General features: G+C 42.6%; 1 protein-coding gene across 2 annotated transcripts in view; it reads right to left on the minus strand.

Moving 5' to 3' along the window:
* EBF2 (EBF transcription factor 2) overlaps window positions 1-27,916 on the minus strand; it is a 191,789-nt gene that overhangs the window by 158,729 nt on the left and 5,144 nt on the right. The window contains exons 5-6 of one of the 2 annotated variants that reach the window (XM_055300712.1): window positions 27,823-27,896; window positions 21,263-21,331 (exon numbers count right to left, since the gene is read on the minus strand). In XM_055300712.1, the coding sequence (XP_055156687.1) occupies window positions 21,263-21,331; window positions 27,823-27,896 (143 nt within the window). The remainder of the gene's footprint in view (window positions 1-21,262; window positions 21,332-27,822; window positions 27,897-27,916) is intronic. The other variant, XM_055300713.1, reaches the window with a different exon arrangement.

Genomic DNA, 27,916 nt, shown 5'->3' on the forward strand with positions numbered 1-27,916 from the left:
AAAGGACCCTGCCCAAGACCCCAAAAGGCATCTGCTCAGAATCAGGTCCACGTTTGTCGCGACTGCGCTGTGGCACCTCCCAGGTGCAATCTGCCATCCCACCAGCATTCTTAGGGGAAAATAATATTTATTTGGATTTTTTTTTTAAAACCAATGTGTTATCCAATTTCAGGGGCACTTGCACAGCCAACAAGAGGGCATACTATGAATAAGAAACTGATGCCTGGGCAAGTGACCCTCCTGGAGCTCCTCCTCCAGAGCGGTAAACCTTTCTCCACCTCGCTGTGCTAACTTTACAAAGGGAGCCTTGAAAGAACCGGAGCTTCAGAAAGCCAAAGTGGAGAAAGAAACCTCATCACCTTAGGAAGCCAAATCCGTCTGCTCCCATTCCAAGACAGAAAAGAAAAAAATTACGCCCTGTTTATTTTTCTACTTCTCCCACTTCTTCACAAGCATATCATTTTCCTAGAGCTCTTGTGTCATTGATTTTGGTTAAAGAAATGAGACTGTATTTCTGTCCTAAAGTCAAAAGGAGGTGTGTGTGTAGGGTGTGGGTGTGGGGGAAGGAGGAAAGGAAGTCACAGGTAAGATGTGTTGGAGGGACTTTCTTTACACTTCTTATAAGTAATTTTGCACACACACACACACACACACACACACACATATACACACATATATACATACAAGTATTTTATATATAACACATATATACATGCTGTATTTATATATATTATACATATATATAAATGTAAAGTTAACATCATATTTACTAGTATAGGGAACATTAGGAAAAGTGTATTTTCATTTACATGAGAATAGCAGTTTACAAGAAAAATGCAATCAAATATAACTAGCTTGAAATAGAGAAATTTGCCTTAACCCCAAGCTGAAAATCATCTAAGTGAGTCCTGATGCACACTAAGCTTGTCCCTCTCACTCATGCTCTTGCGCTCTCTTCCTGGAGTCAGGATTTAGTATATGAAACAGGCCCGTTCATTCTACAAGTCAGTGTGTTTGCATTCCAGATGAAATCTATTAAGACAAGGATGAAGTATGAGCCAAGATGGGCAGATAGGGTTCTTAACTCTTCCGCTAATGGACATAGCTACAGTTTTTATTCTAGACTTACGTAATAGGTTCCTCCTTTGAGACATTTTCCCCATTTGTGCTGTTTGCTAGATTTCAAACAGGTGCTACTAGAGAGGCGCCCAGGTAAAGGGAAACATCCCTGTCTCTTTGCTCAGTGTACAGTGTGTATACTAGAGGCATCCCTGATACCTCTGACCACTGAGACATTAAACAAAGTCTGTCTTTTATTCACTCATTAAATAAACATTCATTGATACCTACTATGTGTTAGACATCATTCTAGATGTTGGGGATAGACCAAAGAACGGAAAGACAAAAAACTCTCTGCCCACCCCCGCCCCCAACCAGGTACTCAGAGTCAGAGAGGGCAATATATACAACCAGCAAATGAGTGAAATAGATAACACACTAATTGGTGGAAGGCATGATGAGAAAAATCAAGTAGGGAAGGTTAGGAACTGCAGGACCCAGGAGGAGGCATCTAACACCCAAAGGACATCTGAGCAAAAACTTTACACTGAAACGTAGAGTCCCAATTAGAAATTAGATATGAATTAACTAAGGACAAGGATTTCTTCCTTAGATTTTATCGTGCCGATCACAGCCAATAGTAAACCAGCTGAATTATTCCAGAGACCAGACTGCACTTTCCCGCACCCTTTGCTGCTTCTTTTCCCACTGAACTTGCACCATTTGGTTCCTGCTGTCTTAACAGTAGGTTCTATCATTCTTTTAAGTAATATTTGCTGAGGGTCTACTCTGTGTCAACATTTCAAAGAGGAAATATCAAAATGGTGTAGAAGCAACATCTAAGATGACACATGACTCTTTCCCCAACTCTGTTTCTCCCCCAACCTCCACTTGCTCTGCTTCCTTCCTGAGGTGAAAACATGCAGAGATCCCAACTCAGTACTTGGGATTTTTAATTTCAGGCACCCCGCCCCATCCCTGCCACGTTGTAAATAGATGTGCTCCAGTGATAACAATTCAGATTCCCTGGTTTTCTGATACACACGTCCCAAAATCACATTTCTACTCACTATTAAAAAATCAAGGCAAGCCACAACAAAATGACTCCATGCAATTTTGTATCACAGGTAAAAGAAAACCTTGTCGATATGAAATCAGACAGTGTAAAATTCTCTCCCAGAGGAATCTGGCATTATTACATCCCCCATCAATCATGGTATTGTTTCTGCAACAACTGTATCAGATGCAGCATCCGGATATTGCTATGTCATCCTTCCAATTCAGCAGGGAAGTCAGATACCATTACAAACAATTCTGGGCCCACCAAAATCTAAGCTCTGCCTAGAGATTTCAAAGTCCTCATTTGTTTCCAACAATTATGTCCAAGTTCCAGGACTTTGCCGTTGGGTGTAACGGAATTTGACCTAAATATCTGTGTGTGACCTGCATATGTACATTTATGAGGAAGCTATGAACCTGACCTAGGCATATACAAAGAAATGCCATATATACGTTATCATAGATTAACATATGATATTATATTATTGGATAGCACGGACTTTAAATCTTAACTTATCAAAGATTAGTTCCTTAACTTATCAAAGATTAGTTCTAGACATTTCATTTAACGACAGGCACTGATTCCCTCCAGCCCATATCATGGATCACCTATAGATAGTATCTAGGCAATGCTCCAAGTCTCCAGGATATAATAGATAGATACGCTAATGGACCCAGCAAAGCATCTGCCTTCTGAATTTACTTTTTTTTCAGTAAGTAGGGAATTTTGGGTTTTGTCTCATCAGACATTCCCGATGTGGGCGAGTATCACAAAACCAACCTTAAGTACAGATATCATCTGAATTTTCAAATCACCTTTTCTTTATCCCCTTATGCCATTGGGATGAAAACACTCCCCCTTCTCCCCCCTCCTTCACCCCACACACATACACACACACACATACACACACATACACACACGCAAGTTGACTTTGAAGGTTTCAATTTCCCTTAATGTTTCCCTTTGTCCCTGCCACTGATAACCCAAAGCAAGTGAAGTGAGGATCTTGCCTTGGCCCTTGCACTGAAAACACCCACAGTACATCCACCTTATGTACCTTATTTATAATCCTCTGTAAATTCACCCAAAAGTCATGAACTACATAGTACTAATTCTTAGAGGTTGACATATTTCCCTGATCTTTCATGAGCCACATGGGGAAACAGTTTTCTCCTGATCTGAATGAAGAAGAAAAACAGTGATCCTAATCAACCATTTGCCCTTAGTGGCTTCCCTAAACAAATCTGGGAAAGCGCTTAAAGGCTTGGGAATAACCATGACCCTGCTTGATGCACTGTAATAACCCTACCTAATTATACTGATATAAAAACTAATTGGAAAGATAGCAAATGTCAGGGTAAGATGCAAATCGTAGGGTGTTAATTGCTGAACAGGTGCTGGAATAGAATTAAATGAGCATTCTGATTAAAAGAGTGGAGGAAACAAATGTGGACTCCTGATACAAACTTGGCCATGTGACTTCTTCAGCAGTCCATTCCACCAGGAAAAGGTCATGGTGCTGTGACCTCTGTTTTGTGATGGGTGGACCAAGAAAATAAGAGTGACCACAGAAGAAAAAACAACCTAGCAACAATATCAACATGACTTCTAGAACTGACTGCTTGGTTTGAGCCCCAGAGAATTTCAATATGTTTTAAGAGTTCTCAGATACAGAAGTAAGCCTCGATAGACTCAGTGTATACACGCTCACCTTTTCCCTTCCACCTTAAATCAGAAGTCCTTCTGCAACCCTCCCCCCACCCCCCCACTCCCCCCACACACACACACATGCCCACAGCACTACCATAGTGCTAAGTGCTACTGGGTACTCACAACACACTTGGGCGGTGACCAAGTACTTGATTAATTAACTGAATCAATAGCCCTGCTTGCCATCAATAAGGTAAGAAAGCTTATGAGAGCTATGGCATTAGAGCAGGATGACATGACAATGAATACATCAGAGGATCCACCTGCTACAAACTGGTCATTCTTATTGCAAAAAGCATTTACTGTTTTGCTCTAGTGACCCAAACTGTAAACTGCAATTTTCTCCTGAGCCTGGTGTACCAATGGAGAATGTTTCTTCGTAAACTCCTGCTGCTTAGGTCAAGCTCTCAGCCAATCATCGTTAATTTCCTGACGTTTGGCAATGCCTAGACCAATAGCACCTGTATGCTGAGCCCATGGAAGGAGGACACCCTGACAGCAGCAGCTGTAGGTGAGTGCTGGGAGACAGTAGTTACAGCTCCCAAGCTCCAACTTGATAGGACCCCTTTCCAACACCATGACACCCTCCATGCTTTCACATCATAAAGAAGTCTTTTGCTTTGGCCCTACTAGGCCCTCACACCAAAAGAAATGCTCTATGTCAAGGTCCTAATATCCTCCCCAACATACAACCACAAATAACCCAGAAGGAAATTATTCCATTTCCAGGAAGGAGGCTGCAGTCAAAATGTTCTTTTCTCCGCATAGTTTACAGGGCCTTGAGATTTATGATGCCAGAGACCTAAACCAGCTCTTCAGTGCAGGGAGGGTGAGGCAGCACAGTCCCACCCTAGTGTACTGATATTTCTCACTCTGCCCCTCCCCCGGGGGTAGAACACCAATTCATTTACTGTGCTCACTCCACTTGGGGGCCTCTCTACCCAGAGTCTGCCAACTGCATACCATATATTTGGTTTTGGTGATACAGCCTAGGGATAGCAGGGTCACAAAGCAGCAAGGTTAATCCTTCTAACTCAGACCTAGGTCTACTAAAGTTAGACCACAAAGCTGATCAACCCAGTTTGCTTCCTTTTATTTTTTTTTCTTTCTATTTAATTGATTTGGCCTCCACTTATACTGGCAAAAGAAAATAATATGATGGTTACATTAGACAATGCCTCAACTCAGCAACCCAATCTCAAAGTGCAAACAGAGGAGTTCCCAAATGCTTGAAGAGGGGAATGTGTCTACAGGAGGCATGGGTGAGATTTCATTTTGTTTATTTATGCTTTTATAAGGACACTGAGAGTGATAATAAAACAGGATGGGAAAGAGAAAATTTTTGCTCCGGTATAGAGATGGGTGGGTATAACCTCCTTGCTCTTTCCTTTTCTTTGATCTTAAGAAAAGCCCACTCTCTCTTGTTCGCTTTCTCTTTAAGGAAAAAAAAATAAACTGTCTCCTGAGTAATAAAGTCAAGACACTTGCCAGTAAAAATTGGTTAAGGTCATCACTTCCGAAGGTCAAACGAGTTTTAGACAAGATGCCATGTGGGATCACCATTCAGCACATTTAGTTAAATGGTTAAAAATAATAAAAATAATGACAGTAGTGGAGTTATTAAAAAAAAAAAAACACACAGAAGTCAGAGAGAAAATGAGAGAACCAGATGTCTTGAAGGAATGCTGGGAAATGCTTAAGAGAAAGATTTCTCCCACCCCAAACAAAAGCTTCCCCAAGGATCTTTTGAGATGCGCTGTCAGTATCTGATGTCGCTACAACATCATATATCTTTTTTGTGTTTTGCTGTGGGGTTTTCTTATTTATTTATTTTATTTTAACAAAGAAGACACAATAGGGAAAACTTTTTAAAAAGGATGTCAATTCAAGTTGACCCCAAAGCAAGCATTTCCCCAGATCCCTCGTGCATCCGCCTTGTCTAAAGATCCAAAAGACAGCAGAAGTGATGTCGCTCCAATAGTAGATTGGAATAGAAAGAGGCCAACCTCACAGTCAGCTTTTCTGAAAATGATACCATCGACTTAAGTGAGGAGAAGACACCACAATCTAGGCAGGTTCCAGAGGAAGATCTCTGCTTTTTATAAAATAGAGCACGAACAGGTGGAGGCCAAGAGACCATTCCGAGATGTAAATGAGCTCTCACGGGAGACCTCTACGGCTCCAAAAACAAACTCAGAATCCACTGACAGCACAGTCCAGGTTCCAAGTTATGTCACATCCTTTCGCAGGGCAACAGTGGGCAGTCAGGCCTGGTGCTTTTTATGATCTGCTTGCTTTTTCAGGCCACAGCTCACCTACGGAACCAAAAAGTCTCCTGTGCCAAGGGATGCTTTAAAACTCCAGTGAGGCCACCGCAAGACTCAAGTTCCAAGTACTGCTCGTTGCCAGTGACAATTAGAACAATCTGAAAATGTTCCTCCCAGAAAAATACACTCTTTTTTGTTGTAACAGGGGTGTAAACGCCAGCCAATCTCTTTTGGCACCCAGTGCTGTAAGAAGTGCTTTCACTGTGCCACCTCTCGACAAAAACGCCCTCAATGAGCGTCCTCCAAGGACCGGCTTTCAAAAGGGGTTTCGCGTATCAGGTTAATGCATGCACTTGGCACGGCCCAACTTTTGCACCAAGGCTCTGGGGTATGGGGTGATAAGAGCCAGGTTCTGTTTGTTAACGATAAGGCAATTATTTCTTTGGTACTTCATAGGGAAAAAAAAATCTTACAGCAAAGATTCAAACAAGGATCCCTAGGGAGACAACGGAACTCGTAGGTTGGAAAAGTTTCTTTTTTTTTTTTTTTTTTTCCTTCACAGGAGCAAACAAATGGGCCATTGAGAGCAATAGAACGGCTGAGACCAAGTTCCCGACAAACACGCTGGCTGTCGGCTCCTGCACAAGTCCATGATAACTTAGGGAGGGGAAAGCAGACGGCAAGGGGAAGGAGGGCCAGGAAAAAAAAAGGCACAGAGTGAGAGGAGATGAAAAAGAGAAAAGGAGGCAAGAACAAGAGCAAAATAGGAGCAAAAAGGCAAGAGAGAGAACAAAGGGGTGATGATGGGATAAGAGAAAAGAAAGGGCACAGTGCGTGGTTGGTGGAGTTGTGGTGTGTTTGGAGACTGAAGAGGTCCATGTAAACATTAGATCTTTATTTCCACTGACTCGTAACTGAAATTTAACATCTTCTATTTGGAATGTAGACAACAAGCCACAGTGGGATTATAGATCCATAGGCTTCCCTGGACCATTGGTAGCATCCATGGTACCAAAAAAAAAAAAAAAAGAAAAGGATGGGGTAGGGAGGGATGTGAACACTGACACCTTGGTAAGGTATCAGCCATCCTCTCCCTCTGCAGGCATAATATGTCAGAGGACAGGTATGCATGATTTGGGTTGGGCAAAACAATCTTTTCATTTTCTCCCTGGCTCTGGTTTCTGCCCTTAGGCCTTGGTTCCCTAACCTTCCCTGGAACCCACTTAGGTGCAACAAGTCTAGGCTTCCCAGGCCAGGGAGCTTTCGGGAAGTTCTTCTCAAGGTCATCACATCTGATTAACTGCTGAGAGTTGGTTCCACAGCTTTGCAGGCCAGGTCAAGCATGATGATTTTTTCGGACACAATTTTGCCCAGCTGGTTCCTGCTAAGCTCTGTAAAACTCAAAAAAAAAAAAAATGGTAGGCTGTGACTTCGCAAAGAAGCATGTCACCGACGCCTCATTTTTAGTTTCCTACCAGGGGAAAAAAAGAATGTGGAAGAGACCAAGATGATCTACAGATAGAATGGGTCTCAAAACAATTGGCCTTCTGTTCAACCTTCCTTGTGCTCAGAATTACATGACAAAATTCTATTTCCACAGAATTTCAGGTCGGCTGTCAAGGTAGACTAGCAACCAGCAGTCATTGGGCCATTGACCCTGTGACCCATGGAGTAATCTACTAGTAAGCTACCCTTGGAAATTCCCACTTACTGTTCCAGCATCCCAGGTCAGGCTGGCCCAACTGATAGAAATCATGCCACCTCACCAAATTGATCCCTCTGCCCTGGTCTGCAGATACTTAGGTTTGGGCTCTGTTTCAGAGGTTTCTAAGCCAAAGCATCCCCCCTGTTTGTGAAGCGAGGAGACCTAACACCTTGGCTGGGGGCTTCTTGATGCTAGACTAGATTGCAAACCTTTAGAATGGTGTCATGCTCAAATCCAGCTGCCCGACCAGAGGTTAAGAAGCGGGGAGGCAGCCGTTTTTCCAGGTGGTGCCAATTTTGAAAAACTTTACACACTTCCCTCACCTAAGGAGGGGACGGTCTGAAAGGACAGGCAAGAAGAGCCCACAGCTCTACCTCCTCGTTGGAAAAAGAACATTTCTACCTGGCAAGAAGAGTTCAGGGGACTCCAGATGAGAAGTCACATCCATGAGTCGGCAGGTGCCAGCCACCAGAGTTGCAGAGGTCAGGCACAGGATTGAAAAAGATGCTAAACCAGATATGCCCCGACCAAAACCACATCCAGGCTTACCTCACTGCCTGGTTAATTTGCTTCCAGTCTCAGTGATGGGAATTAGACAATTGCTTTAAAAACTCAGAAGCCACCATAAAAATAGAAAATTATTGCTTCCTGTCATGACCAAATATTAAACACAGTGCACACCTAATGACTCTATCCCTCCCCAGGGAAGAAGCTTTATGAACAATAAAATCCCAGCAGACTTCTACTGTTTGGGTTTGGAGGTCTCATTATGGGCTCACTGATCCAATACAATTTACAAGCTCAATGGACTCCACTCGAAGTGAAAACCGCCAAGCCGGAGTTATAAACAGAACACCTACAGTGAAGCCAGCATTTCATTCTTCATCAGGGAATGAAAAGAAGAAAGAGGGGATTCAGGAGAAAGGCGTTAGGGTACAAGTTGCTCACGGAAATGTTTCTGACAGTCTGTGTCGGAATCAAGGTTAGACACCTCACTGAAAATGCAAGGCAAGGTGAGGAGGGTGGCGGGAAGCAAGGGAGACCCTAAAATCAAAGGCAGGAAGTAAAAAGAAAAGTCAACAAAGGAAAAAAGAGGGAAATGGGGACCGTGGAGGGGGGGGCAAGGGAAATGAGGGAAGCAAAAGCGGAATTTTAAAACCTGCCATCCGCTTTTCAACATGGGTTGATTCAAAAATGACACCAAATTTTCAAAGTCAAATTTTTTTTTCCAGTTCACTAAATTACCCAGATATATGTCTAAATGGTGGTTATCCTTCATCTTGTGACTCAACATCTGGATGATAAAATGCATTAGCCACTCTACATTTACTTGGGCAAGCATCAAGTGGACTGTTAGCATTAAATCGAAGTAGAGTCTGGCTCTTGTTCAAACGTCAGCCAAGACCAAGTGGGGAGAGAGGAGCTTCCCCTTTACCTTTAACTCCGTGCAATTTATCACTCGAGCCTAAACAATCCCACATGTTTGAAGCGCTGAAGGAGACTTAGGGAACGCCGAACAAAGGCTTTCGGGGAAGTCAGAATGAAAGTGAACAGGAGATGGACAGTGGACACTAAGCAAAAGCAATGCACGGGAGGCGACAAGTCCATAAAACAGGGTCTAGACAGAGCATGAGAGCAAGGCACCGAGAGGTGACAAAAAGAGACAAGAGACAGAAGTCTGAGGAGGAGGTCTGGGTAGAGAAACTGGCAAAAGCCTGGGGGTGGGGGCCAGGGGGCAGGAAGAGAATGCTGCTGGCTCTCAGTAGTGCTTTCTGCTTACCTATCAGCCTCCTAAATGTATCTCCTGAGTGTGAATCAACTTCCACATAGACAAGAAGATGATGATGATGACCCCTATCTAAAGGTAGGAAGAAAAAAAAAAAAAACACGAAAAGGAAGGAACGAGGCATATGCTGATTAGCCCAAGGGCCAGTCATGGCCCAGGGCTCTCCCTCGCATCCTCTCTCCCCATCCCAGTCCTATGGGGCAGCCCTTACTCCCCTATTCTTCAGATGAGAAACTGGGATTTGGGTAGGGTTGCCAGATAAAATACAGGACGTCCAGTTAATTCTGAATTTCAACAATAATGAATGGGTTTTTTTCAGTGTAAGTATATCCTAAATATGGCATGGGAAAAGTTTACACTGAAAATGTATCTGTCTTTTATCTGAAATACAAATTTAACTAGGATGTACTTACACCGAAAAAAAATTCATCTTTATGTGGTATTTAAATTTAACTGGGCATCCCATATTTTTATTTGCTAAATCTGGCAAGTCCAGATTCAGTGAGAGGCAGGAAATGAATGAATGGGTAAATTCATGGAGGGCATAGAGGAGTGATCAAACTCAGATCTGAAGGCAGATTTTGCTACACTTTTTATCACATGGCAGGAATAATAGCCACTTTTTGCAAGAGTACAAGCCCCATGTCATAAATCTGTGTTGTGTGTACAAACTTATTTCTTCTAAGTAGGTAGGAAAAAGCCTTTCACATGGACCAAACTGGCTACATACAAAATTACGGATTATAGTGAAGTCAAGAGTCATCAGTCTGACCCATGGCATGGTGCTTGAAAGGTGATGAACCCTTCAAAGCTCCAGTCCAGTTAGAAGCTTTGCAATTCAGTGGCACCGTATTTGTCACAAATGCTATTGTTTCCCTGGTCCTCTCCTTGTGTAGACCATCACGGCTTTGATCTGGGAGCAAGAGATCTTGCCTCTAATCCCAGTTGAATCTTTGACCTGCTTGCTACACAGCCACTGAAGGGGTTGCTCTTCAACTGCGTTTCTTCATCTCAAGTGTAGGGTGACAGTCCCAGTAGAGAGCTAAGATGAGTCATGGGCATAGCTTTAAACTGATCAGGAAAATGTCCTGCCCAAGTGTGCAAATCTGGGCCCAAAACAAACAAACCAAAAGCTCCTCCTTTGTCTCTACAGAGACCCACCTCAGGGCTTTATTGGAGGGTCTATGTGTGAATAACAGCATTCAAAGGTACAATGACCCAGAACACATGACCATTTTGTGAGTTCTCTTTTATAAAAAGTCCTGGCATCCTATGTGCCTTAAAAATGCAGGTGTTAACCCCAAAGGGCTGGCCTGAACCCAACTGGTCCCATCCCTGCAAATTCTTCCATTCCTGCCATGGTATCTGTGGGATTAGGGATTTCTCCCTATTTCCTTTTCAAAAGCTCCTGTTATATGTGAGCAGCTGCAGCATTTCTCACCAGTTCTGGCTCTGTGGTGGTCTTGAGGGGGCTGGGAGAGTTTGAGTTTAGAACAAAACCTTCCTGGAGGACAATCATTTAATTAATTACCCAGTGCAGACTGATGAAATGCTGACTGACTCCTTATAGACATGGGTCTAATGTGTCTGACATGCTTTGAGCCTCTTGTCACCCAACCACTTTCCTTTCTAGCAAATGCCCACTCCAATTGCAACTCTAGGTCAATGTGAAGAACAGAGCAACAGAGAACAATTGTTATAAGATTTCAATCAACATATCATCTAATCAAGTCCTAATGGGTAGAACCCTAAGTCTGCAAATTACCTGTGAATAACTTCCTTCCTATCTCTTTGGAATACATCATATTGCCCAACCATTTGGCCTATTAGCCTCTTGGCTGGTCAAAGATAGACCCAGAAGAACTTACCAGACCAATCTACTCAAATAGAAAGAGAAATAAAGAAAAGGGAGTTCTAGAAGGTTCTCTCTGGATGAACGTGTAGTCTTATCAATATTTCCCAAGTTCCAAGTCTCTCTGTTCCCTTGAAAGCCAGCTAAACAACCCTGGAAAGAAATATCTTTCCTAGAAACAAACATCTATTTCTTATTTCCAGCACAGAACAACTGCAGAGTACTGTTCTTCTACTCTGGACTCATCCACTTCCTGAAAAATCTACTATTTAATCCCATCACACAATTTTATGAGGAAAAGCTGGGAGTTGAAGCATACCATTATTTGTTCTGCATAACTGCATACAAACACTTGGTCCTCCAATTTTCACCAGGAATTGATCCAGGTGACCTCTGCAGGCACTTTGAATGAAAGAATGCTAGTAAACATGAACTGGTTTGGGTTTTTTCACCTCTTTTCTCAAGAATTACTTGTAAATGGCTTGGATTCTGGCCTCTGAGTTCCTGCTTTCTCACAAACATCCAGGCTACTAAAAAATTCACAGATTGCCAGATGGTACAACAGCAGTTCTGTGCAAAGGATCTGAGCTTTCCAGTGAACAAAGGACGCGTACTCATGGGGACAAGTGGCAACATCAGCAAAAGCTTTGGAGTGGTGGGTGTATTGGGGGAGGGGAAGTGAAATGTGGAAAGGTGAGAAAATGGGCTTTTTACCTCCAGTGACTGGTATCTGGCAGGGAAAACCCAACTCCCAACCACTGCTGGTGGTAGAGGGAGCACATCCAGAAGATGAAAGAAGCTAAATCAGAAACTGGGATATTTTTATCAGAAGTCACAAAATTTGAAGACTGTGCCCATCTTCCCAATTCCTAGTGGTACAGGGTGATGGAAGTAATGCCTAAGCTCTGGCAGATAAACTGATAAATTCCCCAAAAAGGCACAAAAAGAAAAGCATTTGTGAACTACTGGTAATGCCTTCCTAATAGGTTTGCCTAGTTCAGTTCCCCATTTTCCAATTCATCCTCAAAGTTATCTCCCCAAAATATTGACCTGGCCACAAGATTGCACTACTCAAAATCTTCTGATGTCTTTCCACCAACAACAAAACATATCAAAATGCTTTCGTACAGGCATATTAATTAAGTGTTACAAAATCTGGACTCAAACAATCTTTCTAACTTCTTCTCCTACTGTCCCCTTCACGCCTATCCCCTGCATTTTTAAAACTATGAGATGTAGGAAATTCTTTCCTTTCCATATGTCTTCTCATACACACTTTCCTCTTAGAATGCCCTTTGACCTCAACCATGAATCTCTAAGTCACAGTTGTCATCCCCCATATCTCTACCTAGATGAAAATCATCTCCCCACTATGGTTCATCAGAGCTTTAATCTCCACCTCTCCTATGGCATTTTTTGCATTTTACATTGAATTAGTTTTTTCTGCACATCCTTTGTTTCTCCATCTGAACTATAAGCTCTTGATGGGAAAGCCTCGTGTCCATTCAATTTTATTATTCCTAAGGGCACCTTGCAAAATCCATAGTATAAGAGAACCTTGATAAACATTTACTGAGTGATTCATTCTGCCTCACAACCCTAGATACCTGTTCTTGGCATTGTTTTGGATCTGTCTGCCACTGGGGGTAAGACTGCTAAGCAGCAGTAAAGTATAAATAGTTACAAGAAAAGTCCTATATGAATTGGCAAAGGACTCACTTATCCAAACTCTTCAAGGCCTGGCAGTCACAGATTAATCTGCCAACTAATATTTACTGAGTGACCATAGTATCAAAGCCAATGGATAGACACTGTGGGGGATCCAAGGTAATAATTGCTATGATTTTTTAAAAGCATCCCTTCTGTCATGAAATGTGGTAGTCACCCTACACATACTAATGTTTTTAAAACCAGAACTCATTGAGAAAGGTAGTATTATTAGCACCATCACAAAACTAAAAAATTTTATAGACATAAGTGACATATGATGTCTGACATCCAAGAATAACAATCTGTGTGGAGATGTAAGGCAAAACCAAACAGATAAAAAGATTACAATATCCATATAACCTAACAGGAGTGACCACAGGTGACAAATGTCAAGTGAAAAAGACTTGGGCTATAAGAATTGGTATCTTTGAAGAGGCAAGATCTGAAATGGGTCTTGAAAAACGGATAGGATTTATACTGGCAGAGCTTGGGGTAGGTACTCTCAGTAGCACTGGTATGTGCAAAAGGAGAGGGGAGGACATATTCAAGGTCTGCTTGATGAAACAGACGTTTTGATTCCATTTTGATTCATGGGGAAAGAAATGATGAGACCAGAAAATTAAAACCTATCCTTGGGACCCCTGGGTGGCTCAGTGGTTGAGCATCTGCCTTTGGCTCAGGGTGTGATCCTGGAGTCCTGGGATCGAGTCCCACATTAGGCTCCCTGCAGGGAGCCTGCTTCTCTCTTTGCCTATGTTTCTGCCTCTCTCTCTCTCTCTCTCTCTCTCTCTCTCTCTGTGTGTGTCTCTCATGAATAAATAAATAAATAATCTTTAAAAAACAAAACAAAACCTACCTTTATTTCCTGACAGTCTCTTAGAGCCTGGAGTTCACAAATATTTGCTTAAGAGCTGAACAATTGAAAAATATCCCAAATGAATGAATGATGGAGTGAACTGATGTACAAATGACTAATCAAATCTTAAAATTCAGCCAGTCTAGGAAGACTGGTCTGTCGAGTAGAATAAGTACAACTCTTAGACATTAACCCAATTACAGAAGTAAACATCATAACTCTTCTGTACCATCTCTTTAATCAGCAGGAGGAAAGAGATTTTCTCAAAGGAAATTTCACGTCTTATTTACCACTTGGTCCAGGCTATCATCCAGTGAAGTGCTTCAACCCAAAGGGATGTTTTTCCTACACCAGCAAGTAGAGGAGTCCCTTCTCCTATCTATATCTCCATAAAATAGCCAAGAAACTAGCAAAGGTTTTACTCCACAACAAAGGACAAGGAACATGAAAGAATGATGCATTCACTTTGGGCAGATAATCCGTGTTTTCTTGGTGAGAAAATCTGCACCCTCTCTAAGAGAATGGAATTTTCACTAAAAAAAAAAAAAAAAAATAGCCCGGGGCCAGGCTTTTGTAGACTCTTCACAGCACTGGGCTCCCCTACACTAGAGATGGGGAATCTGGGCATGGAAGGCACATATTAATAGCTCCCGTAAATTATTGATGAGCAAGGCTGATGAATTAGCATGCCTGATGCCCAAACCTGGGTCCTCAACTAGAATCAGAGAATTCAGAGCTGGAAGGTAATGTAAAGGTCATCCATTAATCCAATGCACTTCCTTTTACAAATGGGGAAACTGAGGCCCAGAAAGGCAGCTCATAACCTCTGTTACATTAGACAGCTAGTTACTGAATGATCCAGGGCCAGAAGCAGGCATCCTGATCCTAGTCCAAGGCCATATCTTGAGAAAGGTAGTATTATTAGCACCATCACAAAACTAAAAAATTTTATAGACATAAGTGACATATGTCTGACATCCAAGAATAACAATCTGTGTGGAGATGTAAGGCAAAACCAAACAGGTAAAAAGATTACAATATCCATATAACCTAACAGGAGTGACCACACTTTTAGTCCAAGGCCATATCTGCTTCATAATGCTGCCCCTCAGTCATGAGGATTAAGGACTGATATTCCATCAAACCTGTCACACATATGAATGTGACTTGTACAATCTCAAAGTAAAATGCCACTTTGGGAGCTAACAGTGCCCCCCACTTCCCAGAGAACAAATCCCCTCTCTAATGATCCCATCAAGAGTGTTTCTAGACCATACTCACCAGGCTTTTCCACTCTTATACAGCTCTAAATTCTAAAAAGCTTTTCCTTCCTTTAGACCAAAGTCTTCTTCTCTGGAACTTCCACCACTAACTACACTCCAATTTCATCACTGAAGCTGGCTATGTAACCCTGGCTAAGTTCTCCAACTCCTTAAGGCTCATTTTTTTTCTTCATAAAATTGAAACTTTTCTCAACCATTGAAGATTAATTAAGAAGATTATTTAATTAGTGCAAATTGCTTAGCACAGTGCCCAGCACACAATAAGTACCAATTAAATGTTGAGTATTGGCCTCATCCATCCTTCTCAAAGATAGAAATCCTTGTTCAGGAGGTATCTCTACTGATACATCTGGCTTATCCATTTCCATCCAAAGGGAGGGAGTGGTCACAGATTGAAAACCAGTCTGAGCGACCTAAGACAGCTGGAATCTGCTAGACTTCACGGACATAAATCTCAGCAAGAGGTCAACTCCAACTACTTTCCAAATTCTGCTCCTATGCTGAAAGGAACAGTGGGGCTAAAATCTGAATCTTCACCACAAATCAGGAAGAGATTGATATGGAGTCCATTTGGTAAATTAACAAAAACTGGAGTGTTCAGGTGGAGTGCAATACCCTCTGGCATGCATTGGTTGGTAAAGGGCTTTACTCCCCACAGTTATTCTCTGGAAGTTCCCATCCCACAAATAATACTTTCCTGGAGTTAAGTGATACACTGGAGAGAAGCATAACAAGTATGGGCCAGAGGAAAGAGAATCCAAACATGTACTCTAATGGAATGAGATAGTTGATGAAGTAGAAAGAGACAGGAAAATGATGTGCCAAATGGCAGAGAAAGAGCAAACAGGAAGCATGAACCAAAGGGGAAAGCAGCAGGTGGAGATGCCTACCAAGATGACAACAGGAGAAGAACTTGGTATTACAACTATTATACCTAGATGGCTCAGTCAGTTGAGCCTCTGACTCTTGGTTTCAGCTCAGGTCATGATCTTGAGGTTGTGGAATCGAGCCCCACATCAGGCTCTGTGCTTGACGGGGAGTCTGCTTAAGATTCTCCCTCTCCCCTTCTTCCCCCTCTGCTTTTCCCCCTGCTCCCACACACATGCTCTCTTGCTCTCGCTCTCTTGCTCTCTCTCAAATACGTAAATAAATGAAAGAAAGAAATGGAGAGAGAAAATATCAAGTAACATAGGGGCATGGAGAAATTGAGTGCATGATTGGTGGGAACGTAAAATGAAGTACCTGCTATGGAAATGTTATTGTCGTTCCTCAAATTATCTGATGGTCCAGCAATTCCACTTCTGGGTATATATAATCAAAAGAAGGAAAAACAGACTCAAAGAGATATTTGTAAACTCATGTTCACAGCAGCATTGTTCACAAATAGCTCAAAGATTGAAACAACCCAAGCGACCATCAACAGATGAGCAGATAAAGAAGTGTGGTATCTTCAAAATGGAATATTATTCAGCTTTAAAGAGGAAGGCAATTTTGACACACGCCACAAGACAAAAGAACAACAAAGACATTATGCTAAGTGAAATAAGCCAGTGACAAAAAGACAAATGCAGTATGATTCTGCTTATGTGAGTTCCCTAGAGTAAACTTATAGAGAAAGAAAAGTAGAATGGAGGATGCCAGCGGGCTGGGGGTGGAGAGGGGGCTGGAGAGAGGAGAGTTAGGGTTTATGGGGACAGAGTTTTGCAAGATAAAAGAGTTCTATAGATGTGTGGTGGTGCCCACTGCACAACAATGTGAATGTACCTAAACCACTGAGCCTGCATACTTAAAAATGGTTAAGATGGTTGATTTGATGTTGAGTGTATTTTTCCACAACTAAAAGTTTAAAAAAAAAGAAAGATAACATCAGGAAAACCCCTTGTGGGTACCTATACACTAGATCTTTTTTAAGTAAACATTTTAAATTTGGTTCATTCTGTTCTTTGTCTGGGTCCTCAAAAAAAGAAAATAAACAAAAATGCATCAACATAAAATGGTCCTCCTGGAAGCAGAACTCGGACATATGGAGACCAGTGTCCCCAAACAGAAGACTAGGATATTTAGCATGTGACACATAGGTTGATCTGCCCTTTTAACAGAAAATATCATGCCACTCTGCCCATGGGCAAGGACAGCCTACAAAGACTCAGAAAGAACTCTTGCCCTCGCTGCCCATTTGACCTTTTATGGACTGCAAGAACTGGAACAGTAAGAACATTTTTTTCACTCTCCTACACTGGTGAAACTGTCCCTAAAATACTCTTTCCATGGACTACCAGATTATCCTGAGAGCCCCAGAGATTCAGCAGATATTCAGAGGAGGCTTCCAGACGGAGAAGAGAGTCTGAGAAGAATACAGCACAGAAAAAACAAGGTTGAAATAGCTCTGAAACCACAAAATGTGGTTACATTTACAAAATGTAAATCAGCTTGAGGCTTTTTCTTTTTATTTACCACACACAGATCTTTATAGACAAGACTTAGGCCGAAGACCAAAGTAAGAATTGTGGTTTCATTGCTGGTTTTGTTTTGTTCTGTTCTGCTGGGGGTCTTTTTCTTTCCAATAGCAACTTTGGATTTTTACACTAAAAATTAATAAACCGTACTGCCACTCTACACATGCACACATTTGTACACAGAAGGAAGGCTCTGCTGGAGGCCCGTGATTCAGCAGCAAGTCCTGCTGGGCTGTGTGTTGGCCTGGCTTTTTGGAGAGGGGTGTGGCTGCACAAGAATTCATAAAAGCATGCTGAAAAGACAACTTAAGACAAAAATGCTTTTAGGGAAATCAAGGTAGGGAATAATTTGGTAAGGAAAATAATCCTGGTCTGGGGCTAAGTCTTAGGAAATAAAAGAATCAAATCTCTACCGGGGGATGCCTTACTATAAAATCCAATGATTCTCAATGAAGGGGCCAGTAGGTAGTAAAAGCTATTTTTCATATTTCAAGCAGCCTATTGGAAACTGAATATCTGCCCAGGATGTGGTCACATGGGCTATGTGAAAGGTCAAATTGTTTTGTGTCAAGTCAAGTAAAAAGTCAAGTCAACAAGACAACACTTGGGTCGTCTTATCCCAATCAAAACCTCTGATTGGCCATTGATGAGAACAAGGGTATTTCTAGAATGAGGTTTTCCCTTCCCATTCTACTGTACGTCTTTGATTAATAGGAATGGAATTACAGCTGAGTGATTACTTGCTAATTCCAGTTCAGCAGACAAAATCTTACAAAATGCTGGGTTAGCCAATAGAAACAATAGAAGGGATCCTTTGTGGTGAAAAGTTTGGGAACTACCCTTGTGGCTCCCCAACCCCTCCCCCAAACATGCACAATTCCAAGGGAATAAACAGGCTTCCCTGGAGCCAGAGTGGAGCGTGCCTGTTGTGTGAGAAAACTCAAAGAGAGACAGTGTAAATTAACTGCATCTGGTTAGATTGAGTGAGCAGGGGGAGGAGATAATTAGTTGGCATTATAGGAACAAGGGCAAAGAAGAGAGTTCTATATTTACTCAGAGGAAATCCAAAATAGACTACTTTGCACCCGTTTGGTGCTCATGGGGGATCTCAACAACTCCAAGTTGGCAGATGTTGAACACAGGGACTGGATACACAACTCAACCAAACCCCTGACTGACACAAACCACCCATCCCACTTCCAACAAATGGAAACCTGACCATTCATCTCTTTCTACTTCCCAATGAAGAGAAGGAGGCTAAGGTAAGCCCAAATGATATCCAGAGGCAATAAGGCAATATCTTCAAACAAAAGCCTTACAAGTGAGCAAGCAGAAAAAATGCATCTGTTTCTAATGAAATGGGTTCTCTAAAAACCTAATGAGGGCCAATTTATCATACCCATTGGTGTGTATGTTTCCATGTGTAGATGTGCAACATTTCGAAAATAACACATATTTCAAGCAATGCAGAGACATCACTGGGCTGTTTTATTGTGCACAGAATAGTAAAAAAAAATAAAAAATAAATGCCAGAGTCACATAAAGCTCTATAATATGCAACCAAGACATAATTTCCACCTTCTGAGAAGAATTCAAGTCATTCTACCACAAACAATGAAAGCATCTAATTTGAATATCTTCTCTCTCTCTCTAGATGCAAAAAGACTACCTTCTTTTGTATCTGCAACATGTGTTTCATATAGGGTGAAAGTGTGAATACGTCAGGCTTTATCCCTGGGTGCAGGCTACATGCAGTTTCTCAAAGTCAGAACTGCTCAGGGTGGAGTCATCAGGATGTGGGCTGATGAGAAGCAAGGTGCAGCTTAGCATTTACAGGCTGGCAACCATCTCTAAAGCTGGCTTATGGGGTATTTACGACAAAAGAAGATGTACTAGTCCTGAGGTTGGAGGACCGTCTTGAAAGGGGAGTGGAAGTGTGTGGAGAAGAGATGATCGGGGAGGTCAGTGTACACGTGGGAAAGGACTGGGTCTGCATCTAGGCTGTTCTCAAATGCTTCAGATTCCACCCCCAGAGGATCCTAAAGGCATCCTGGGAAGTTAGGAAATGGGGCCACGTGCAATCAACACATCCAACTCACATAAGTCAGGACAGACAGGACCGGGAGAAGGAGGGAGGCTGTGGCAGCAAGGAGCACGAGCTGAGGACAGGCGACTGTCCCAGTGCCAGCTCCACTCCACCCAGCTGTGCAATCGTGGGCAAGGCACGTCACCATTCCCCAGGTCAGTCTTCTTGTCTGTCAGGTGAGGAAGATGGCTGACCCCAGAGAGTTCTCCCAATTCTTTAACTGTAAGCTTCTATGTGCTTCCAGAGAAAAGAAAAACAAAAAACCAAAAAAGGAAATTCCAAACGGCTCCCTAAAACAGGTCTCACCTGAACCTCCTCCAATGGCAAAGGTACCCTACACATCCAAGAAACATTTTACATTTGGTTATCATCCTCTTGCAAGCATCTCAGAGAAGATTGCAAAGCTGCCCATGGATACTTTAGGAGCCTCCTGAAACTGAGAGTGGCAGGCAGTACCATCCAGTGGTACCACCGAAGAGCAGAGGGGCTGAGCACTTCGTCCAAGGTCAGAAGTGAGGACAGGATCAGGATTCCAGCCTCCTCATTCCTAGGGCTAGGCTATACTTTCCACAAAGAAACCAAGCTGGCTTTCTGGGAAGAATGCCAGAGGTTCCATTCTCCCAACAGAATTCATTGGAATATTGGAATAACAACTTTGGAGACTATGGTCTCTCCAATCCATTTCAGGACCTGGCTAGAAACACGAAAACCCAAAGAAAGAAGCAATAGGGAATTATTCCGTTTTTTAACGAAAGAGAAAAAATTAGGGGTGGGAATAGGGGATTTCTTAAAAATTACATGATTGCTGGAAGTTAATTTGGTATTTCTTCGTTGGTTTGTAAGTTCTGTTTCCAATCACAAAAACAGACAGCTGAGGATGCCTAAATCACATTTCAATGAATTAGCATCTTGTCCCAGAGAATCTTTCCCACTCTGAATATAACACAAGACCAGAATGCAATGCTCTGTGGTAGAATGGAATCTCCCTCAGTGCAAAAGAGAGCTTGTCGTAATCCCCTAAACTGTAATCTAAATTGATAGTCTTCAAACCCAACAGCAATCACTGAGAATGATAAAGGGGTTGCCGCTTAACTTAGGGTACACTGCCTCTTCCAAGAAACTTACTGAGACCCAGCTCTGCCAGATAGGAGAGCTGGCATCTTTTACCATCCACATACTCCTTATTAGGTTGACATCAGTGCACCTGGAAAAGAATCCCATCATAGATTTAGAGACACATGTTCAAAAAGGAAGATTCTGACTTCTTCCGAGAAAGGCCAACCAGAACAAGAAATCACATGTTGGACTAGCTTTGCCTTGAAGATAGCATGAAACCAACCTTATGGCAAATCCCAAGTGATCAGTAGTCAGCGCTGAGATTCATAAAGGAAAGAAACCAGGAATGATTGTTTCAATCACTTTGTCCCCCTACCTGTCTATGATGACGGGGTCTGAAGGAGTCTCATTTCGGTTCCCACAACTTTTCTTCTCGCAGCATCGACTGTAGATTGGGAAGGAACCAAAAGAGTATAAGAAATTTGGTAAAATCAAGAAAATACAATGAGCATCCAATGTAGAAGCATTCACAAAAATGATTATGTCCTAGGTAGCCTATTAGCATTTAGCTGCTTGAGCGCAGAATTTATGACCATGTTTAAAAACAACACTAGGGCAGCCCGGGTAGTTCAGCGGTTTAGCGCTGCCTTCAGCCCAGGACGTGATCCTGGAGACCCGGGATCGAGTCCCATGTCAGATTCCATGCATGGAGCCTGCTTCTCCCTCTGCCTGTATCTCTGCCTCTCTCTCTCTCTCTCTCTCTCTCTCTCTCTCTCTCTCTCTCTCATAAATAAAATCTTTAAAAATAAATAAAAAAATAAAAACAACACTGAACTCAAAGCCCAGAGATACTCCCTCAAATTCTCATTCTATGGCTCATAACTGGGTAATTTTCAGCAAATCACAACTTTCCCAGGAGGCATATTTGTATTCTGAACCATGGACGTTGAATTTTTCAATCTATAAGGCCACTTCCAGTTCCATGTTGAATGATTTTATGATTGCATCTTTTAGATCTTTGTTTCTTAATAAATATTTGAAGAAAGAAAGGGAAGGAAAATGTATAAAAATAAACCCCAAGTAGCTGCCTGGATTTATCAACCTTATTTACATAAAAACATCTTTCCAGAGAACTCACTGTACTTTATAAACAGTTATTTATCTATTTCTATCATTTTCTAAAGATAAAGGAGGAAGACCAGAACCATGGTATATACTGTAAAACAGGAAGAAAATGAGGCAGAGGGATGTAAAATGATAATTCCAATAATTTTTACCAAGTCTAGAACAGTAATGGGACATCCTGTGTAAGTCCCATCATGAAGACTCTGCCTGCCAAGACTTCCACCTAGCAAAGTACTGGGTACCTGGTAGATGCTCAAGAAATGCTTGTGGAATTATCTGAGAGAGAGAGAGAAAAGAGGAAGCTCTACAGCAATTAGAGCAGATAGGAAGGACTCAGTCAGACCTGAACAGAGAAAAAAATGCTCCAATCCCAAGGTGTCTGAACAGAAGACCTAGACACAGATGTGACAAAAGCAAAGAAAGCTGGGTGATAGCGAAGCACTGGAAAATCACCTCCCCTCATTGCTGCCTGCTGCCACCAGGACCACAGGCTTCTGAATACCTCCTGGCTCATTCAGGATGGTCTACCATCAACTGTAGTTGCTTAAGAATATAGCCTTGACATGGCATAGAAAAAAAAAAAGAAACATTACCATCCATACTTGTAGGAGAATATGCACCATAAACATTAGCAATAAGCAAACTATATGTAAGCACTGCCCTTCCCACAATCTGTTTGAGTTTGAGAGTGAAGCAATACAATGGAAAGATTGCCGAAGTGAGAATCTGGGCTCTGGCGTCCAACCCGACCCTGTCACCAAGCAGCTGTGTGAATTTAGTCAAATCTGTTTAACCCCTCTGGGCTTTGCCAATCTCATATATAAAATTAAAATATTGTACTAGATTCCCTCCCAGGGTCCCTTCTACGTTTAGGAAGCCGGTGAAGTGATGAGATCCCCGAGCTCTCTTTGGAAGTGATGAGAGAATAAGGAAAAGAGGGAGGCCATGTGGCTGCAGCCAAGGCCTATCACCAGCCCAGACACAGATTTGCTTTCTGGCTCTCTCCAGTCCATTTGCCCTCTCTGGTCCTCCACAGAATTAAAAACAAACAAATAAAGAAGCATTTTTAAAATATTTAAAGTTCGGGATCCCTGGGTGGCACAGCGGTTTGGCGCCTGCCTTTGGCCCAGGGCGCGATCCTGGAGACCCAGGATCGAATCCCACATTGGGCTCCCGGTGCATGGAGCCTGCTTCTCCCTCTGCCTATGTCTCTGCCTCTCTCTCTCTCTCTGTGTGTGTGTAACTATCAAAAATAAATAAAAAATTTTAAAAAATATATATTTAAAGTTCATCTTCACCCCTATAGGGATGTGGGATTACCCGGTGAACCATTCCGCCATTCTCAAAGAGCGAGATATACATGAGAGATGCTAACCAAGTTTCACCAAATGAGCACTAAGACATTTGTAAGAAATTTAATCAAATTAGTAGGAAGTAAAAGAAAAACCATCTCAACTTTCTTAAATACCGGATTTGCCACCAGGGACTTTCTGAAATAATATTTTGCCTTTGAAATTATATTAGGTCTTAACTTTTAAAATTTCAATCCATCCCAAGATTAACACCAATAAAAATGCTGGCCAGCTGCTTTCCCCGCTTCCCAAAGCTCTTGCCTCTGTTCCCAGCTCCCTACCACCACCCACTTCCCTCTCCTACCTTTCCTATTTCCATTGCTTAGGTCAGCAGAATACCTTTGCAGCTCAGGCAAGCCTTTTTTTTTTCCTTAGCAACACAATTTCAAAAGCCCAGGCAGTCTAGTTACCTAAAGACCTTCTAGCTAGACTCCCCTTTGACATCATCAACATGTCAACCTAACCCAAATATGTGTGCGATGCCTGTACAATTTAATTACGAGAGCACATACTGTCAGGATGTGCCAATCTGTTTAGTTTGAGAAGGAATGATTCTGAAGAGGCCCAGTAAGTTTGCAAAATTGCTCAGCTGAATTCAGCTGACTTCCATGGGGATTTTCTCTGAAGGAAAAGAAAAACAGATAAAAATGTAAGCCTGGTGCCAGTGTAATACAATTTGGAGAATCTCATCGGGGAAGGAAATGATATTCAAAGAAAAATGCAGAGGAACTTTAGGACTGTCTTCCGTTTTCCAACAGTAACATATTTAAGTATAATCTCTAGTGTTAATAGCACAGAAAAGACAACACTTGCTTGGTGGTTGGGCTGAAATAGTAAAGGTGTAAAAATAATAGAAGTGGACTGCATTTGCTCCATCTGAGCCCTTCTTACAATTTCTCTGGGTTAGGCAAAACTAATTCTTTTGCTTTCTTTTTTTTTTTTTTTAAGATAAGTTCTCATCAAGATGTCCTAGTTATTTTTTTTTTAATCTGGTTTCCTCAATGACATTCCATCCTCATGCCAGGAATATTAACCCAAGTGAAGGGAAGTAGAAAGTGGAAGATATTCATGAACCCACAGTCTCCAAACAACCGCTCTGGGATTAAATCTGCGGATAGTGGATGTGAAGGACTAGGGTCCTAAGTCACTCAGATAACAAACTTCCCTTTGCTGTAGAGACAAAGCCTAGACGACCCACTTCAGCTTCAGCTACTTTAGTGAAAAGGCTTTATAGGGTCATCTTCTAACAAGCAAGTCTCTAGGTCTGAAGTTCCTGGTAAGTGATTTTTTTTTAAACGAACAAGACTGTAAAATAGGAAAGGAAGGGGGGGGGAAATAAACAAAGAGAAGAGGAAACTGAACTTGGCACCAGGTTGATTGTGTTCCTAACTCCCACGGAGAGGCTCAGAAGGGCTCTTGTTCCCTAATGAATGAAAATGCAGGTTACTTCTCCACTCTTCAGCTGGGTTTGGTTTATCTTACTCTAATGCTTACTCAGAGAAGCTTTTCCCTGAAACACTCTTCAATTTGCCTACAGGCCTCTCCAGTCCTCCCCATCTCCTCACTAAGTCTTTAAGAGAGAGAAAGAGAAAAAAAATAAACCAAGTTGGGGATGAAGGCTGGCGGAATATGGAAAATTGCCTCCGGATCCTGTATCTTACCTGCATTTTTTGGAGAGGAAGAAAGAAGGGAGAGTAGGGGGTGGCTGAAGAAGAAAAAAGCCCCAGCCCTGGACACAGGGTGTCCAATCAGTCAAACTCCTGCTCAAGACAAGCGAATGTGCCCTTTCGCCTCCAAAATCGTTTTTAAAATTCAACCCTCAACTTTCAAAAATCTGTCTCTAATTTCAAACTCAAATAAGCGCACAGCATGGTGGCTTTTGTTTTGTTTTCTTCTCCCCAACTCCTCCCTGCGATTGCATAACAAAAGTGTCTAAATTCACACCATCTGGCCGATAAAGACACTGGCCCCACTGCCCGGCTGGCCCATCTGATTAGGGCCCTGTCTAGCCTGCGCCTTGTGGCGAAAAGTCACAGCTGTGGGGTTTGCTCGCGCTCAATACAACTCTGTTATTAGCCAGCTGTAGGCCTTGAGACGACTTCTGTTCAAATTATAATATCTTTTAACCCTCTGAGCATTGAGGGCACAGGGGTGGCTGGCAGCGACATAACAACTAGATTTCTCCTTGCTAATAATTGGCAAAATGAACTAAAGCAGGGAAGAGGAGTGCAGAGACAAGTGGGGAAGGAAAAAAGTTATTCCTAAAGAGATTTATTTTGTTCCCTGTGAAAGCTAAGAGCCAATTTATGTGGGTTTTTTTTTTTCCTAAGGATTACAGAACATAAAACATTCAGGGAAATATGCCCAGGTATACTCAAGAACACCATGCAAAGGGACTTAAGAGTAAGCAATAACCCCTGAGAACAGCGCATCTGATTCATCCCTCAATCACTGACTGCTCTCACTGGCCCTCAAAATGTGGGAGAAGCAACTTTCTTCCCTTACTGGAGAACCAACCTGCTCTGACTGACAAATTGAGATCTTCCCTTCTGGATACATCCAATATTTGCCATCATCCCAGCTATCTCCCAACACACACACACACACACACACACACACACACCTCCATACACAGTACCCATCCAATGGGTCATTTATTTACTCATAATTAATATTTGTTTTAAATTCTAGTTTTGGGAAGAAAATCGCAGAGCGTCTTCCTGGGTCTCAGATGCGGAGAAGTTACAGTACATTAAATTTTTATATTGTGTTACTAATGCAGACTAAACTAGAGGCTTTAAAAATTGATGCTGTTACTTAAACAGCATAAAATGAGGAGGATTTGATTGGGCTTAAAAATAAAAATGTCAGCCTTAACTACAGCTGAATGGGGCGTGCAAGTGTTATTTAAAGTGATAGGTATAATTCGTCAGACAAAGGGCCAGTTTGGGGGTTTGTTTTCTTTTCTTTTAAGAAGATAATCTCTCCAAACAAAGACATTTAAAAGTATAAAGAGGGACCCAAAAAAAGGGTCCTTGAATTAGCCAACCAAATCAAAGTGTTCTAACTATGTAATCTAGGTATTACATGCTAGTTCATCTTGGAATTCCATTTCCTTTCTGAACGAATCTATCAGGGGCCCTGGGATAGTGGAGCGTCTGTCTGCTGACTCCATCACCCACGGCCTCTCCCAGATTCTCAGGCAGCGAAGCTCCATTCCCCTCCGCTGAGGCCACTGGCTGAATTGAACTTTGCATTTGGCAAAGTTTGTTTTTCTAATACTTGGTCAAAACCAAAACAAACATGGCTGATTGTTATGGTTTCTTTCTGACTGCGTTGGGAGGGAGCTGGGGCTGCTGGGAGCTGCCCATAAAACAGTCCAAACTAAATCAGATGGCCTGCAATTACCCAAAACTAGCAAGTCTGGAGCTGGTCCACGTTCACTGGGGCAGTAGCAGAGGAAGGAAGGGCTGAGGTTTTCTCTCCACTCAGAGATTTGGGGAGGAAGAAAAACATGTGTGCAATAGACATTTAAGTAAAACAACCACCTCTTTCCAGAGTTTCCTTTTTAGATCATCTCTCGTTTGCTGGGGGAGTCCCCAATACTCAAGCATTTGTTGAAAGGGTGAATGACTAGGTGTATCGATAAATTTCCTCTAAGTTTTCATTCTCTTCTAGTTAAGCAGAAGAAAGGACTCAAAATGGAATGATTGGTGTCCGGAAAGAAGATGGGGAAAGATGCAGGAATCTGAGGAGAGTGCACCTCTCACAATTCGATGCTCAGAGTCCAGTTGTGGCTCTGGACGCCCCCCCCCCACATGGGGTCGTCTCCCTGCCTCTCCCACTGGTGGTCAACCAGACCGTTCTTTCTACCAGGTAGTTTCTCCTGGCCTCAGAAACTCCCCTGACACTGGGAATTCTAGGAGAAGCAACATCCCCGGAGGAAGGAAACCCTCCCGCATCGCAGACAGGTGCCTCAGCGGTTTGGGGGGGTGGAGGGGAGGTCCACTCCCAGACTGCAAGTCTTTCCAGTGCTTCCGTACTCCACAAGTGTCCCCTCCAGGAAATCTACCCGGACCGGGTGGGACAGGTGGGAACCTAGCAGTCTGGACCTTGGGTGGAGACCCCAAACTTGGTGGGAGGGCTGCCCAGCCCCTCCTCACACTACCACGGGCCACTGGACAGACAACAGAGACTTTCCTCATAACGGAGGAAACTTCTAAGATACCAGGGGAGTGAAATCCTAAGTGGTTCTGGATCTCCTTCTGGGGTTTTAACGGATATGCTGTAAGAATCTGGCCTTTAACAGGGAGTTCTAGAGGATCGGGCCGGGGTAAGGCCTCCCTCCCGGCAAGCCACAACTCCTGAAAGTCAATGCCAAGGGACGCACGCGAGAGCAGCGAGCACAGCCCACCTGCCCCGCTTTCCAGCAAAGCCCGCAGGAAAAAGCGACACTTACCTGCACATCACTTCATGCGTCAGGAGAACTCGGCACATTTCCGGATTTTTATTTTGTCCCTCGTAAGCTATGGGCTGCAAAGGAGTTGGGGAGA

Source organism: Nyctereutes procyonoides, unplaced genomic scaffold (genome assembly GCF_905146905.1).
Source record: "Nyctereutes procyonoides isolate TBG_1078 unplaced genomic scaffold, NYPRO_anot_genome, whole genome shotgun sequence".
Taxonomy (NCBI): Eukaryota; Metazoa; Chordata; class Mammalia; order Carnivora; family Canidae; genus Nyctereutes; species Nyctereutes procyonoides.